Below are 13,572 nucleotides of genomic sequence, written 5' to 3' on the forward strand. Positions count from 1 at the left end.
AACCAACCCGGGCTCAAATGGACAGGCAGAGAGCAGCAGCTGGGGGTGGGTGGGTGGCTGTCTTCTTGGACTGAAGAGGAAGCTGGAGCGAGCAGGGTTGGGCTCCGCTGGTGGGCCGTGGGCCAGCGGGTAGGGCTGGGCTGGGTTGGGCTGGACGCCTCGGCGTCGGAGGGAGGCGCTGACGGGGGAGAGGCGGGGCCTGGGGCCGGGTGGGCCGGGGGCGGAGCCCAGGTGGTTGATACACAAAGAGCAGCCCCCCGGGCCGCCCGGCCCCGCCCCCTGACGCGTCGGCTCGCGGCCGCACCTATAACCCGCCGCTCGCTGAGCCGTTTCAGACGCCGAGAGGACGCCGCCCCGGACACATTCTCTTATAGCTTTACCGCTCGCGACCGGTCCACGCGTTTCCACACACGCCTGCCTTTCTCTGGACACAGCGGGCGCCAGACGATTCGGGCGGCAACTTGCCATTTTCGTCTTTAATGAAAATAATTTTTCCTCCCTGTTGTTAGGTGGGTTTTTTTTATTTTTCCAATATTTTTTAGATTTTTTTACTTTTTTTTTATTTGACTGAAAGAAAACCCCACTGAAGCCGTTGTTGTGAGGTTTCCGGGACCTAGCAGCAGAGGCCACCTTCGGTAAGAGTTTGAGGGGCGCTGGGAACGTCGCGGTAAAGGGCGCGGGACCGGACGTGTTGGGGGAGGGGCCCCGGGAGGGGCCGCGCGGGAAGGCGGCGGAGGCCTTTCCTCCAGGTGCGGATGCGGGTGCGGACGTCGGCACCTGGCGGAGCTCACCTCTGGCCCTGACCCCCCGATTTGGGAGGTCGCCGCCCACCAGGGCTGGGAGGGGGCGCAGGGCGGGGGCCGCGTGCCCTCCGCGCGGAGTCGCATCCTCCCGTTAGGGGGAGGGGAACTCTCTGCCCCACGGCTTCTCTGCGGCAAATCTTGTGACTGATTTGCATTCGCAATAATAATAATAATAAATTATATTAAAGCAGCCTAGAATCTGAGAGCAGCGGAGATGGGCTTGGGTTTTTGTTATTAACCGAAGCCAGAATTGGGGAAGGACGGATCGGGAACGTTTGACAATCTACGATCAATATTGCATCAGTTTCCTTTCCGAGCATAGGAGGGGCTGGCCGGGCAAGAGCTTGCCAGCCAGATGCCTCTGGACCTGTGTCCTGGAGGACACCGTGTGCACGTGTAAACAAACCGACAGTGCCATGGGAGCCGGGGAACGGGCATTGTGCCCCCCTTGAAAGCTCTTGCCTCTTCCATCTGGAAGTATGTTACCCGCCGCAGAGGCTTTTCTCCATCTGGAAGTCCAGGAGTTGAAAGACCGGTCACAAGACATTGTTGTTAAACATGCTAGAAAAGGGGAGGTGGGTTGCATGCACACCTAGGAAAGCTCAGGGAAGAAATGTGTGCCTTGCGGCGGGATGGGTTCCGTGCATGCCTGTGCACGACCCGAGAAGCTGGAGGGAAAAGCCAAACAGAGAGACACCCCCTCCCCCCAGCCCACCCCGCTTCGCATGGACTTGGGATAACACACAGTGTGCAATCCAGAGATGGCCCGAGAGGGGACCTGGCGTCCAGTGGCCGCGGGCGCAGCGTTGCGGTGGGATTATCTTTGTTCTCGGCGGCTCCGCTGTCTGTACTTTTCCGCCCCTCGCAGCGCCCCCGCCCCTCGCGCCCGGCTGGTACTTTTCCACTCGCCTGGCCGGGGATGAATCAGCCGCGCTGTGCCGCCCGGCGGCGTCACGTGACCGCGCTGGGCGGGCCAGCGGGCGCTGCAGTCCTGATGCGCCGCCTCTACCTTCGCAGGCAGCCTCGAGGGCCAGTGCACCGCCAAGGACAAAAGGAACCGAGCGCTGAGCGCCGCACCCGTTCTGCCCAGCATGAAGAAAGCCGAGATGGGAAGGTTCAACATTTCCCCAGATGAGGACAGCAGCAGCTACAGTTCCAACAGCGATTTCAACTACTCCTACCCCACCAAGCAAGCTGCTATGAAAAGGTAAGAGAAGTCGTATGCTTTTTTTAAAAAAAAAAATAATAAAAATAAAAGACAAAAATGTCTTGTTTGTAGATAGGCATAGTAAAGGATGGATTTCGTACCTCTGATTATGCTGATTTAGTTTCCTGCATTTAGGGGGAGAATGGAATTATCTGGCTGTTTGCAATGTTCGTATCTTTGTGTGAGAGCCACCTGCTCCTTAATGTGTTTGCATTTAAGTACAGGTGTTATGACAGCTGAAAGTGGACTGTTTGTTGTTAGAACAATCTAATAATGGATGTTTCAGCAAAATTTAAAATTAAATATTTTCTTCTCTTCTAGCCATTACACAGATGTAGACCCTGAAAACCAGAACTTCTTACTTGAATCAAATTTGGGGAAGAAGAAGTATGAAACAGACTTTGTAAGTTAATAATTATTTGCTTTTCTGTGACTTTATGGAGTAAAAGAATAGTTGTACTTTAGATTTCAAAGCTAACTTGCCCAAAGCTGGTTTTCTCCTTTTAATTATTGTTATATGTTTGGTTATCGTTTTCCCTCTATGTAGCATCCAGGTACTACTTCCTTTGGAATGTCAGTATTTAATCTGAGCAATGCGATTGTGGGCAGTGGAATCCTTGGGCTTTCTTATGCCATGGCTAATACTGGAATTGCTCTTTTTATGTAAGTATGTGTAAGTAGTGAGTCTGCCATGCGAGGCAGTTAATGTGATGGTACAACATATATTTTTGGCTCCTGAAACTGGATTTACAGTTGAAATAATTGACTTGAAAATAAGTTGCTTAAAAATACAAGAAATTCAAGTCTCTATTCTACTTAATAAGTGCACAGTATCAAGAAACAAATTGAAAAAACCCAGGATAACATGGTGCCTCCAAATAAATTTGATTAATTGATAATGACTCCCCAAGGACCTGTGGCCCATTTTGTAGTTAGGAAAAGAACCAGTTCTAAGTATATAAGGTATGGTGGTATTTACCTATCCTGGAACACGGTTGTTTAAAGAAAAGTGAGTCATGATATATTTTTTGTTTGTTTAACACTGAAAAGCAACCATGTGTGTGTTTTGTTTTCTTTATTTTTACTTGTTTTATAAAATGGATTTTCCTTCTAGGTCTGCGTGATTGCCATATATACCTTAGCAGCCGTTTAATAAATGCCTGTTTTAACTTTTCTTTTTTCTTATTTGCCCAATTAGAGTTAGTTATACTTTCCAGAATCCCTGCAATAGAATTTTTGAGTTATAAAGTAGTTCATTACCATTTTGGGAATCACTGACCTTTGGAAAATATAAGGAAAAAATTTCACTTGAGCAAAAATATGTGCAAATTTATGCACGCATTTTCTTTAATGTTTGTATCATAGCTTTTAACTAAGTTTCTATAGTCTTCTGACTAAGGGTCATTTGACTAAATTGTACAGGTGAGGAAAAGGTGGTAAGAAATTGTCCCTTTGTGAGTTATGTTTAGTTAACTGGTGCCTTTTACTCAAGTTGTTTTCTGTAGTAGAATAGAATGATCATGAAAAGAAAAGCAGACCTTTGCAAAACTGCTTTGTGGTGAGGTTTCCATATGGAGGTTAAGCCTGGCTTTGACTAAAAGCTCAGATTCTTTCTGTCTGACTTCATTAGCATGAGGCTTTTTGAGCCCTCTTACCAAGGATGAGAAATTTACAGAGCAAAGGTCCTGAAGTTGCAAAGAATTTCATTTGTAACTGGAATAGTATTGTTGGATCTTGGTATATAAACTAGAGGCACTTGAAAAATGTTGCCATTGTGGTTGGGACCACAGCATTTACACTAGATAGCGCCTTCATTTCATAAACAAAAGCAAAATTGTGATATATTGGACTTGTGCTTTTGAAATATTTTAATGTTATTTCAAAGCTATGAATATCAGCCTTGTATAATGTGTAGGTTTAGTGGCTCAGTAACATCTAGAATGTTAAGGAGTTTTTCTCCTTTGGTATTCTGTAATGCAGTATACACATGTAAGGATACCAGAGGTCAGGGCTTGCATGGTTGCTGTAGTCTACACTAGACAAGTGTTATGCTTAACTTTGTCACTTTGACCTTATCAAGTGGAATCCTTCTTTGTGATTATACTGTCTTATTTATCCTCCATATTTCTGTGTAAGATGGATGTACTTAATTTGTCAGCAGATTTTTAAAATTTTTTATTTTAAACCCGTAACTTATTTACAGGTGAGGTCAGTGGCAATGCCATTTTCTACCTCTGACTATAAGTTTTTAAAGCTTAGCAATTTACATAGCAGCAGTGCTACCTACTGTATTTCATGAATAGGTACAAGATTTTTTTGTGGGTCTTTTTGCCCATATAGTGTCAAGAAGTGTGTAACTGCTTTTTGTAATTTTCTATGCATTTCCCTGATTATGTTTGCTCATTTGGGGATGGAAGAGACGCTTTTTTATATTCTTTACTTGCCCAGAGGAAGGAAAGTGAAACTGAAGTAGGAATCCCTATCCTAAAAGGAAAACAAGGGGCATTAAAGTCCCTTTAGTGTCTCTGCTGTCCTGTCAGTCTCTAAGCCAAATAGAGAACTTTAGGGAGTTGCCAGTCCGTCAAGCCAGTAGCTTGCTGTGCCATGTTCTAGCACTGACTGGCCTTGTTAACTTTGTGCAATGCTGGAATTGAATTCCACACTGCTGGTTGCAGTGTTACACCTCCTCACAGTAGTCACGTACTCATTTTTGTACTCATTTGTTTATAAAACTTGTTATGCCTAATGTTTAAAGTGTTAGGATATTTTTATCTTCCATTTGTTCTCCTTATGTGGTTTAAAGATCTTGCCTGTACCTGTCAATTAAACTTAACAAGTACCTTCTAGGATGGGTTTGGCGACCTGTATTAACCATTTTACAGATGAAGGCAAACATACAGCTATTTATTATGGTACCATAAATAAAATAAATCTTACAATTCTGCCATTGGAAAATTGAGCCATCCAATGTGTCCTAGTACCCTTGACTCAGTGTGGAAACTCCTGCCCTCAGAAATACCATGGAATTGTCTGAGGCATGATGTGGGTTTTCGGCACACAGAAATTAGCAATCCAGTTTGTATAGTTGAAGAGTGAACACCAGTTCTTGATAGCTTTTAATGCAATTAATGTTTAACTAGACACCAAAAAGAATTCTCTTTGAAATCTTGCCATGCTTATTTGTAACCATGTGCCCTTTTTTCTTTCTTTCATTAGAATTCTCTTGACATTTGTGTCCATATTTTCCCTGTATTCTGTTCATCTTCTTTTGAAGACTGCCAATGAAGGAGGTAGGGTAGTAATGTTGACTTTCTTAATAACTGTTAAGCATACCTGTCATGACTTTCTCCCTCTTATAATTTTCTTGGTTTTGGTTCTTCCAATTACAGGGTCTTTATTGTATGAACAGTTGGGACATAAGGCATTTGGAATGGTTGGAAAGCTTGCTGCCTCTGGATCAATTACAATGCAGAACATTGGAGGTAAGAATTTTCAAAAAAATTTGGGTGACTTTATGTTCATTGTGTAGCACAGAGTTGTGACACATCAGTTTTAGTGTTACATGCCACACTTAGCACTTGTAAATGGTATAATTTTGTTTTTCTCCAGCTATGTCAAGCTACCTCTTCATAGTGAAATATGAGTTACCTTTGGTGATCCAGGCATTAATGAACATTGAAGATAAAACTGGGTAGGTGCTAAGTAAGGTTCTTCATAAACAATTATAGTCTAAACTTGTTAGATACATTTTATGAAGTTGAATATCAAACAAATCATCAATAAAATTATTCATAAATGTTCCTTTTGATATCTACCAAGAAATCCTCCATACGTGGATTTGAATTTTTGAGGGGGAAAAAACCACCCCAAAGATAGTAGCTATTTTTATAATTTTATAATCTCTATACTAATTTACCATCTTTTTATGCTTGTGTTCCCTTGGAAATTATTACCATGGAGTACATACACTAACCTAAGTTAGGACTGAATGATTAAATTCTGTAGTCAATTTCTGTCTTTTAAAAGCCCATCTATTTTCTATACAGACTTAACAGAAAATGGGGGTCATGCTCTTAGAAATCTTACCTTTCTAGAAAAATTACTTACCTTAGTGGACTAACATGTTTTTATCAAAAGTGTAAACATGGAGAGGAATAATTTTGCTTCCAAATTTAAGTGCGGTTTATAACCTCGAAACAAAGGTGTTTTTTTTTTTCTGCTGTCGCTTTAGAGACTTAATTTGATCATCTAGTCTTTAAATATTATTTCTACAATCCTTATTATGAAGTAAGTGAAATGGATTTACAGACAGAATTTTAAAATAATGGGATTTTTAGTTGTGTTTTGTTTTTAAAATGACGTTAATGATTGCCTAAGAAGGAAGAGACTTTATTACTATTTCTCTTAAGGGGCATAGATAATAGTAAGTTGAGAAGGGATCTTTTTGACCATTTTTGAAGACTAGGTGAATCAAGGTATCAGAACATAACTCTTTACCTTGGTAACCTGGATTAAGCCCAGGTTTGGGGTTTTGAATTTTGTCTATGCATTTATTTCTTCCTAAATATGAAACTGTCTCCTCCCTGAAAAGTTTAAATGTATATTTGCTAAATGTCTGAAGGGAGAGGGAAAGTCCTTGTTTTAGAATTTCATCATTTCTGGCTTTAGAAACTGCAAACTAAATCTATGACAAAGTTGGTGTATATTTTTTCTATAAATGCTTAAAGATAAGATTACCAGCATAACAATGCTGCTTTGTCCCTCCATTTCAAGCCTTTCAGAGGCATTTTATGTTACGAATCAGCTGGCGTCCTTCCCAGAGCAAAGAGGGAGACAAAAGTTAGACTGTTTCAACCTGAGTGACTTTTTTTATAGCTCACAAACTTGAGAAATTTGTTCTTGTTTATAAGCTTCTTGAAAAAGTGTTATTTTCTCTAAACCTGAATTTTTTGTTCTTACTGTCTAATGGTTACTTTATAGCATTTCTATAAAATGAGTCCTGTTAGCGGTCCAACTTAATTTTCTGTTATAGCTTGTTATACAGAAGCTATTTTTCTGTTTTCAAAAGATATATTTATCATTGCTAAGGATATTTGTGACTAGGTTTTTTTTAAAAAAAAATTCTTTTATTGTCATTCAGATTGTGGTACCTGAATGGTGACTATTTGGTTCTGCTGGTGTCGTTGGTGCTCATTCTTCCTTTGTCACTGCTGAGAAATTTAGGTGAGCAAAAAACCTGCAGAGAATTGAAATAACACTTATTATGAGGTCAAAAATCTCAGTTTCATTGCCATTGATTCAGAACCAACTCCTTGCTAATATTCCTGTGGGTTTTCATAGCAATTAGTTGACATTTTTATTAATAGGAATTAAAGAACTTTTTTAAAGGGCCTTTGTAAACTTGCCTTCCAGGGTTGTAGCATGTGGTGGTTGTAGCATGTGGTGCCTGCAATTTTTGCAAAATCGTATTTTTATTGATGTTTGCTGTATCTTTCTTTGTAAATAATAATAGAAGAAATGTTAGTTTTCATCTTTATTTTGAACAAAGATCCTGTAATTATCTCTGAATTAGCAATTTCTATGCCTAAAAAGGAAGCAGCAATGTCTTAATTAGCAGAGAAAATAATTTTTTCCTTGAACTATTTTCATTAAACTGATGTGTTTTTCTCCTTTTTAGGGTATTTGGGATATACCAGTGGCCTTTCCTTGTTGTGTATGATGTTCTTTCTGATTGTGGTAGGTATAGTTATTTTTTAAAGCTCTTAAGTTTTTAGATAAAACTTTTCTTAAGCCCTCTTATATACTCAGTTTAACAAAATATGAAAAACTGTATTTTCAGGTGATTTGCAAGAAATTTCAGATTCCTTGCCCTATGGAACTTGCTTTGCTAATTAATGAAACAATGAACAGCACCGTAACACAGACGACCCCTTTTGCACCTGATGTGACACTTAACATAACTGAAAATTCTTGCACACCACGTTACTTTATCTTCAACTCACAGGTAGCTAAATTTAGTCTTCATTTTCTCAAAAGCAGTTGTTAGGTAGAAAAATTATCCACTAAAATTTAAAAGTTACTTCCAGATTAAAGGGGGGAATTGGCTAGATATTAGAAAATACACCATTAGCTAGTTACTTAGGGTGAGGAAGAATGTTTTAGTTTATTTCTGAAGACAAGTTGAGTAATGAAATCATGGTGTTCTGACATTTTGGAAGTTAAAATACTGATCACACTTGGCTAGATTAAGAAGAGTAGAAAGTAATTATAGAAGGAAAAGTTATTTGACATTTAATTCAAAGGTTAATGAATATAAAATGCAAGCTGTTGGACTATGACAGTGTGGTGTGTGGTACATAATGGTAAGTAAATTTTTACCTGTTTTTCAGACTGTCTATGCCGTGCCAATTTTGACCTTTTCATTTGTCTGCCATCCTGCTATTCTTCCCATTTACGAAGAGCTAAAAGAGTGAGTAATCTATTTCTACATAAATTTATTGGTAAAAATTGGAAATGTATTTAAGATTATAACTGAAACATTTGCATCTTCCTTTGAATTTTCATAGTCGTAGCCGTAGAAGAATGATGAATGTCTCCAAGATTTCCTTTTTTGCCATGTTTCTCATGTACCTACTTGCTGCCCTCTTTGGATACCTGACATTTTATGGTAAATAATGTCTAGTTTACCAGTTATTAGAATGGAATTGCTTTTTTTTTCCAATTTCACACTTAGAAAAATCTTGATCTGTTTGAGTATGTTTCCCATTTGTAATGAGAAATTGAATATAGAACTTAAGAATTTCCTATAGATAATCAGTAATTTTTTAAATCCATTTAAAGATAAACCATTACCATTAGTCATTTTTGTATAACATTCTTGTCACTTAAGTTCATTCTGTCATCACCTTCAAGAATTATACAGCACACATAAACTAATTGAATGAAAGGATTTCATTATTTACCTGCTGTTTTTAGTGGAGTTCATGGGGCTAAATCGCTACTCAATATTTTAAAAAAACTTTTTTCCAGTGTTATTTTAATTGCATTAACTATAATTCCAATTTAATCTTATTAGCTTCTTAGTTTATAGTTATTTTTTAAGTAGCTAATAACTTTGAGACAAATCTGCTGTAAAGTTAGATTTGCTACTTAGTCACCAGAGGAAATGGCACACTTGAAGCTTATTTTGTTTTCTTCATAGAACATGTTGAGGCAGAATTGCTCCATACCTACTCGACTATCATGGGAGCTGATATTCTTCTTCTCATTGTCCGTTTGGCTGTGTTGGTGGCTGTCACACTGACAGTACCAGTGGTTATTTTCCCGGTAAGTAGCCTTAAGTAGGGTAGGGCTGAGCTTTAAGCTTGTTAATAATGGTTGACTTCCTTTTTCGGGGTGAAGAACAAAAAATACCAAGATAGTTATTTTAAAAGAGTCCACTTTCAGGGGAGCTCTGGTGGCCTAGTGGCAAGAAGCTGCAACTACAATCCCAGAGGTGCACGGTTCGAATCCACCAGATACTCTGCCAAGGAAAGAGGGGCAATCTCCTCCTGTACCAGTCAGATCTGATTTGATGGTACACGCACACAAAAAGAATAAAATAAAAGGAAAAAAAAGAGTCCACTTTCATCCTCAGTTGTGGATTTTGAAAGCATTTTGGGGTATCTTTTCTGTAGTTAAAAATAGAGACTGTTCTGACATTCTGAAGAAAGAGCTTCTGTTTTAGATGTAGTTCATGTGGGATTTTTTTTTTTTTTCATTCATTGAAGCTGGATACCCTCTTTTTCTTGTAGATCCGGAGTTCCGTAACTCAGTTGTTGTGTGCGGGAAAAGATTTCAGCTGGTGGCGTCATAGTTTCATCACAGTGTCTGTGCTGGCGTTTACAAATTTGCTTGTCATCTTTGTACCAACTATTAGGGATATCTTTGGTTTCATTGGTAAGTGTTAGGAAGTATCAGAAGTTTTTCAAATAACTGGGAGTTTGTGTTTCTTGGTTTATGGGGTTTTTTTGTTTTGTTGTGTTTTAAAACTACTTGGGTTTTTGTTTGGTTTTTTGTTTTTTAACCCAGCATGTTATGCTCTCTTTTGCCAATTTCTGTATAGATTGGTCAGTGGCATTAGTTAAATGTATGTGACAATATTTTCTTTAATTGTGTGACTTACTCTGCTGCTAGTACTCAAGTTTCCCTGCCTCTTCCTCATCTTTATGTTGAAGTAGGTATTGACCTTTTGATGTTATATTGATATTTTCAAGTATAGCACTGATTGTATTTTTAATAGCCTTTATTTGTTGATAATTTACAGTTTGACTAAAATTAGGTCTCAGAGGGTTTAAAGTGTCGTGGGATGCCTGGAACTAACTGTTACAGTTTTACTTTGCTTTTCTTTTTTAAAATAAGAATTTAAGTTCATTCCCGTACTTTTCTTATGTTCTTTTTGGGTCCATCTTTGATGACCCTAGTCAAATCTATCATAAATTGTAATGACACCATCTAGTTCTTCTGCTCTCTGGGTAAATGAAGTGGTGGCTTATTATGTAGACCTGTTTCTCCTGAGTTTTTGGTTACCAGCTTACTGTTTTGCTTCTAGTGAGTAGAGAGACCCACACTTAGATCTTAAATGACCACACGGAAACTTGGAGCACTCCAGATGCTCTTTCTTTCATTCGGGTGCAGATTCTGATTTTTGTCAACCTCTTAGGCTGGCTGAATTTTTAAACCCAGAAAATCAATCTTAGAGTTGTTTGATTATGTCTGAGGAGATTTGTATTTGTTGCCTCAATGAGTATGTGTCTGCACCTACACATTTACATGTTCCTAGGAACCCTCGTGGCCCATTGGGGTTGCTAACCTAAAGTTCAGTGGTTCAGATTTACCAGCCACTCTGAATGAAAAAAGGTGAAGGAGATTTGCTTCTATAAAGATTTACAGTTCTTGTGTAGGGTCCTGTAGAGTCACTGAGTTAGAATGCGTTCAGTAGAAGTGGATTTGGTATGGATAGCTTTAATCTTCTCTCATCTGTGTACATACCTGATCCTGCCCATATACCAATATACATAGACCTAACCATAGATGCTCACTTATTTTTGTTCTGTTTCTACTGTGATCTTTGCATCCACATTCAGTGCTACTTTTTCCCTCAAAAATGTCAGGGATATTTTCAGGTTTAATAAATGGCAAGTCATTCATTGGATTCTAAAGAAAATGACACTTGTTTTTGTTTTTTTTACAGGTGCATCTGCAGCTGCTATGTTGATTTTTATTCTTCCATCTGCCTTCTATATCAAGTTAGTGAAGAAAGAGTCTATGAAATCTATACAAAAGATTGGGGTGAGTAAAATTCCTCAACTAATTTTTATTTTTGTCTTATAGCCCCGTTTGCCATAGTTTCCATTAAGTTTCTAGCAAGTATTCAGTAGTGCACTTCACAGATGAAGGATTGGGTGAGGGAAGGTTTAAGTTAGTCTGCCACCTAATACATTGATTATCGTATTTTAGAAGGATGAAGAATTTAAGACAGTGTTCTAGCTTTGAACGTATGTTTAACTAGTGTTTCTTACTGACTTCCTACGAGATTTCAGGCACTTTACTGAGTGTTGAGCATGTTAGTTAGGATGAAGAGGAATAATGGTATGTTGAGTTAAATGAGACAGACTTTTCTCCATCTTTGCAGAATAGCAGAGCCTTGTATATGATCTAAATTATAACAAGAACTAATTACAAAGATTGTAATAGGCTAACCATAAATGATGTAATTCTAGTAACCAAAATTATAGTGGAGATATTTTACAAGAAGCACTGATTTTTATTAATTTTTTTTTAAGTCTTCATTATTCACTGCTTTCTGGTCTGATTAATAGAATTATTTATAAACCAACAGTTGTTCAAATTGTGTAATGGCAGTAGTGAAGGGTGTAAGTTTACTTGTGTCTCTTTGACTCTGCCTATATCTTAGGATAGTTTAGATGTGTTTTGTGTCTTTAATTTTTGCTTTAAAAAAATGCAACAATAATAAAAAGCCCAGTACCTATAAAAAATAGTAAATTACCTTTTCTGTTGACAAAAATCTTAAGCAAGTCTGTAGGTAGTTGTTATGTATGTACTGTCAAGTTGAAACCCTTCAGCAGGTTTTCAGGGACAGTGTATCATACAGAGGAGATTGCCTATCTTTTTCTCACGGAGCAACAGGTGGGTTCAAACCATAGATTTTAGTTGGCAGTGTAGTTCCTTAACTCTTAAGCCATCAGAGCTCCATATAGGAGAATATATGTATATAATTTAAATAATTAATGAGATTCATTTTTAAAAGTGTGAGTAGAAGATGTTTAGTACATGTTTTGCTGTTTGCTTGATGGTTGACTTTTGTGTCTTTGTTTATGCAGGCTTTGTTCTTCCTGCTGAGCGGTATAGTGGTGATGACCGGAAGCATGGCCTTGATTGTTTTGGATTGGGTGCACAATGCCCCTGGAGGTGGCCATTAACTGGCACCACTCAAACCATTTGATGCCAGTGTTGAGTCAACTCAACTTAACTATGAAATTTCACCTAATGTTTTCAGTTTCACTTCCTTTTGATGTAAAGATTCCTCGCTGATTCTTCTCAGTACAGAATCTGTGAACTCTTTTAAGAAACTATTCTGTACGAAAGAAGCGGATGTTAACAGCAAAACCATGAGTCTCAAGTGAAAGGAAGTGACAATTTTATTCCATTCCAGAGAATGGACAAACTCTTAACTTTTATGAAGCCACATGTTTGGCTGTGTCATTGTTTAACTTGGATACTTTATGATTTTACTTGAATGTGCCTAATGGAACCATTCGATGTGAGAAACTATTCTTAATTTACAGCAAAGTGTTAAAATAACCATTGAGAAAAATACGATTACTTTTTGTACCAAAAATACTTATAGACCTCAAAAGCACTATTTTACTTTTAAGAAATGGCTTTTTTTGAACTTTATCCAGAAACAGTTGTCAATAAATTCGTAAAAATAAAATTTCATTGGTACTTAAAAACGAGTATTAGTATTATGAAATTAATGATTTGCCTTTTTGTAGGCATAAGCCAAATACTTTTTTACCCAAAATAATTTTTAGAGGAAATTATGTAGAAAAGTAATACCATTGAATATAGTTTTCTCCATTCAAAACTTCATTATGCCTTTAAAGGATAATTAGTATACTATTGCTTTACCAAATCAGGTGAACTATGTTCATTACTTCTTTGCCCCCAAATAAATCTGGTTCATATAGACTGAGATGCTTACGGCTTCAATTTATTAGAATGGAAGATAATGCAGATATTTCTGTGGGAAATTGAACTAATTTTGAGGTACCAAATAGTGCAATTGGGTAAAACAGGGTTTATTCAGTTGCATCTGTCTCCAGAGTTGTATTAACAGCTTTGGGTGCGATTTTTTTTTGTTTTGGGGTCGGGGGGACAGCCCTTTATGGAAATTGCTTCTAGTAGTGTAAAGTGGGCATTTGGTGGCTATATGCCAAAATTATTCTGTTGAGAGAGTACAACATTTCATAATGCTCATTTGCTACTGGGAGTGTGAAA

At 38.2% G+C, this 13,572-nt stretch overlaps 1 protein-coding gene across 2 annotated transcripts; it reads left to right on the forward strand.

The window, feature by feature from the left end:
• The first annotated feature begins 1,894 nt into the window (after nucleotides 1-1,894).
• Nucleotides 1,895-12,491, forward strand: SLC38A2 (solute carrier family 38, member 2). 2 transcript variants are annotated; one of them, XM_006888173.1, is made up of 15 exons: nucleotides 1,895-2,010; nucleotides 2,332-2,413; nucleotides 2,558-2,673; nucleotides 5,227-5,300; nucleotides 5,400-5,492; nucleotides 5,620-5,701; nucleotides 7,151-7,233; nucleotides 7,688-7,746; nucleotides 7,850-8,014; nucleotides 8,400-8,479; nucleotides 8,577-8,677; nucleotides 9,212-9,336; nucleotides 9,804-9,948; nucleotides 11,243-11,340; nucleotides 12,393-12,491. In XM_006888173.1, the coding sequence occupies exons 1-15, from the start codon at nucleotides 1,895-1,897 to the stop codon at nucleotides 12,489-12,491; spliced, it is 1,518 nt and encodes a 505-aa protein (XP_006888235.1). The 2 variants fall into 2 exon arrangements, with proteins under 2 accessions (XP_006888235.1, XP_006888236.1); XM_006888174.1 differs by lacking the exons at nucleotides 1,895-2,010; nucleotides 2,558-2,673 and having other exon boundaries at nucleotides 2,400-2,413.
• The last annotated feature ends 1,081 nt before the right edge of the window (nucleotides 12,492-13,572 follow it).

The sequence above is a fragment of the Elephantulus edwardii genome, unplaced genomic scaffold (assembly GCF_000299155.1).
Source record: "Elephantulus edwardii isolate Elephantulus edwardi_28Jun2011 unplaced genomic scaffold, EleEdw1.0 scaffold00065, whole genome shotgun sequence".
In the NCBI taxonomy this organism is placed as follows: Eukaryota; Metazoa; Chordata; class Mammalia; order Macroscelidea; family Macroscelididae; genus Elephantulus; species Elephantulus edwardii.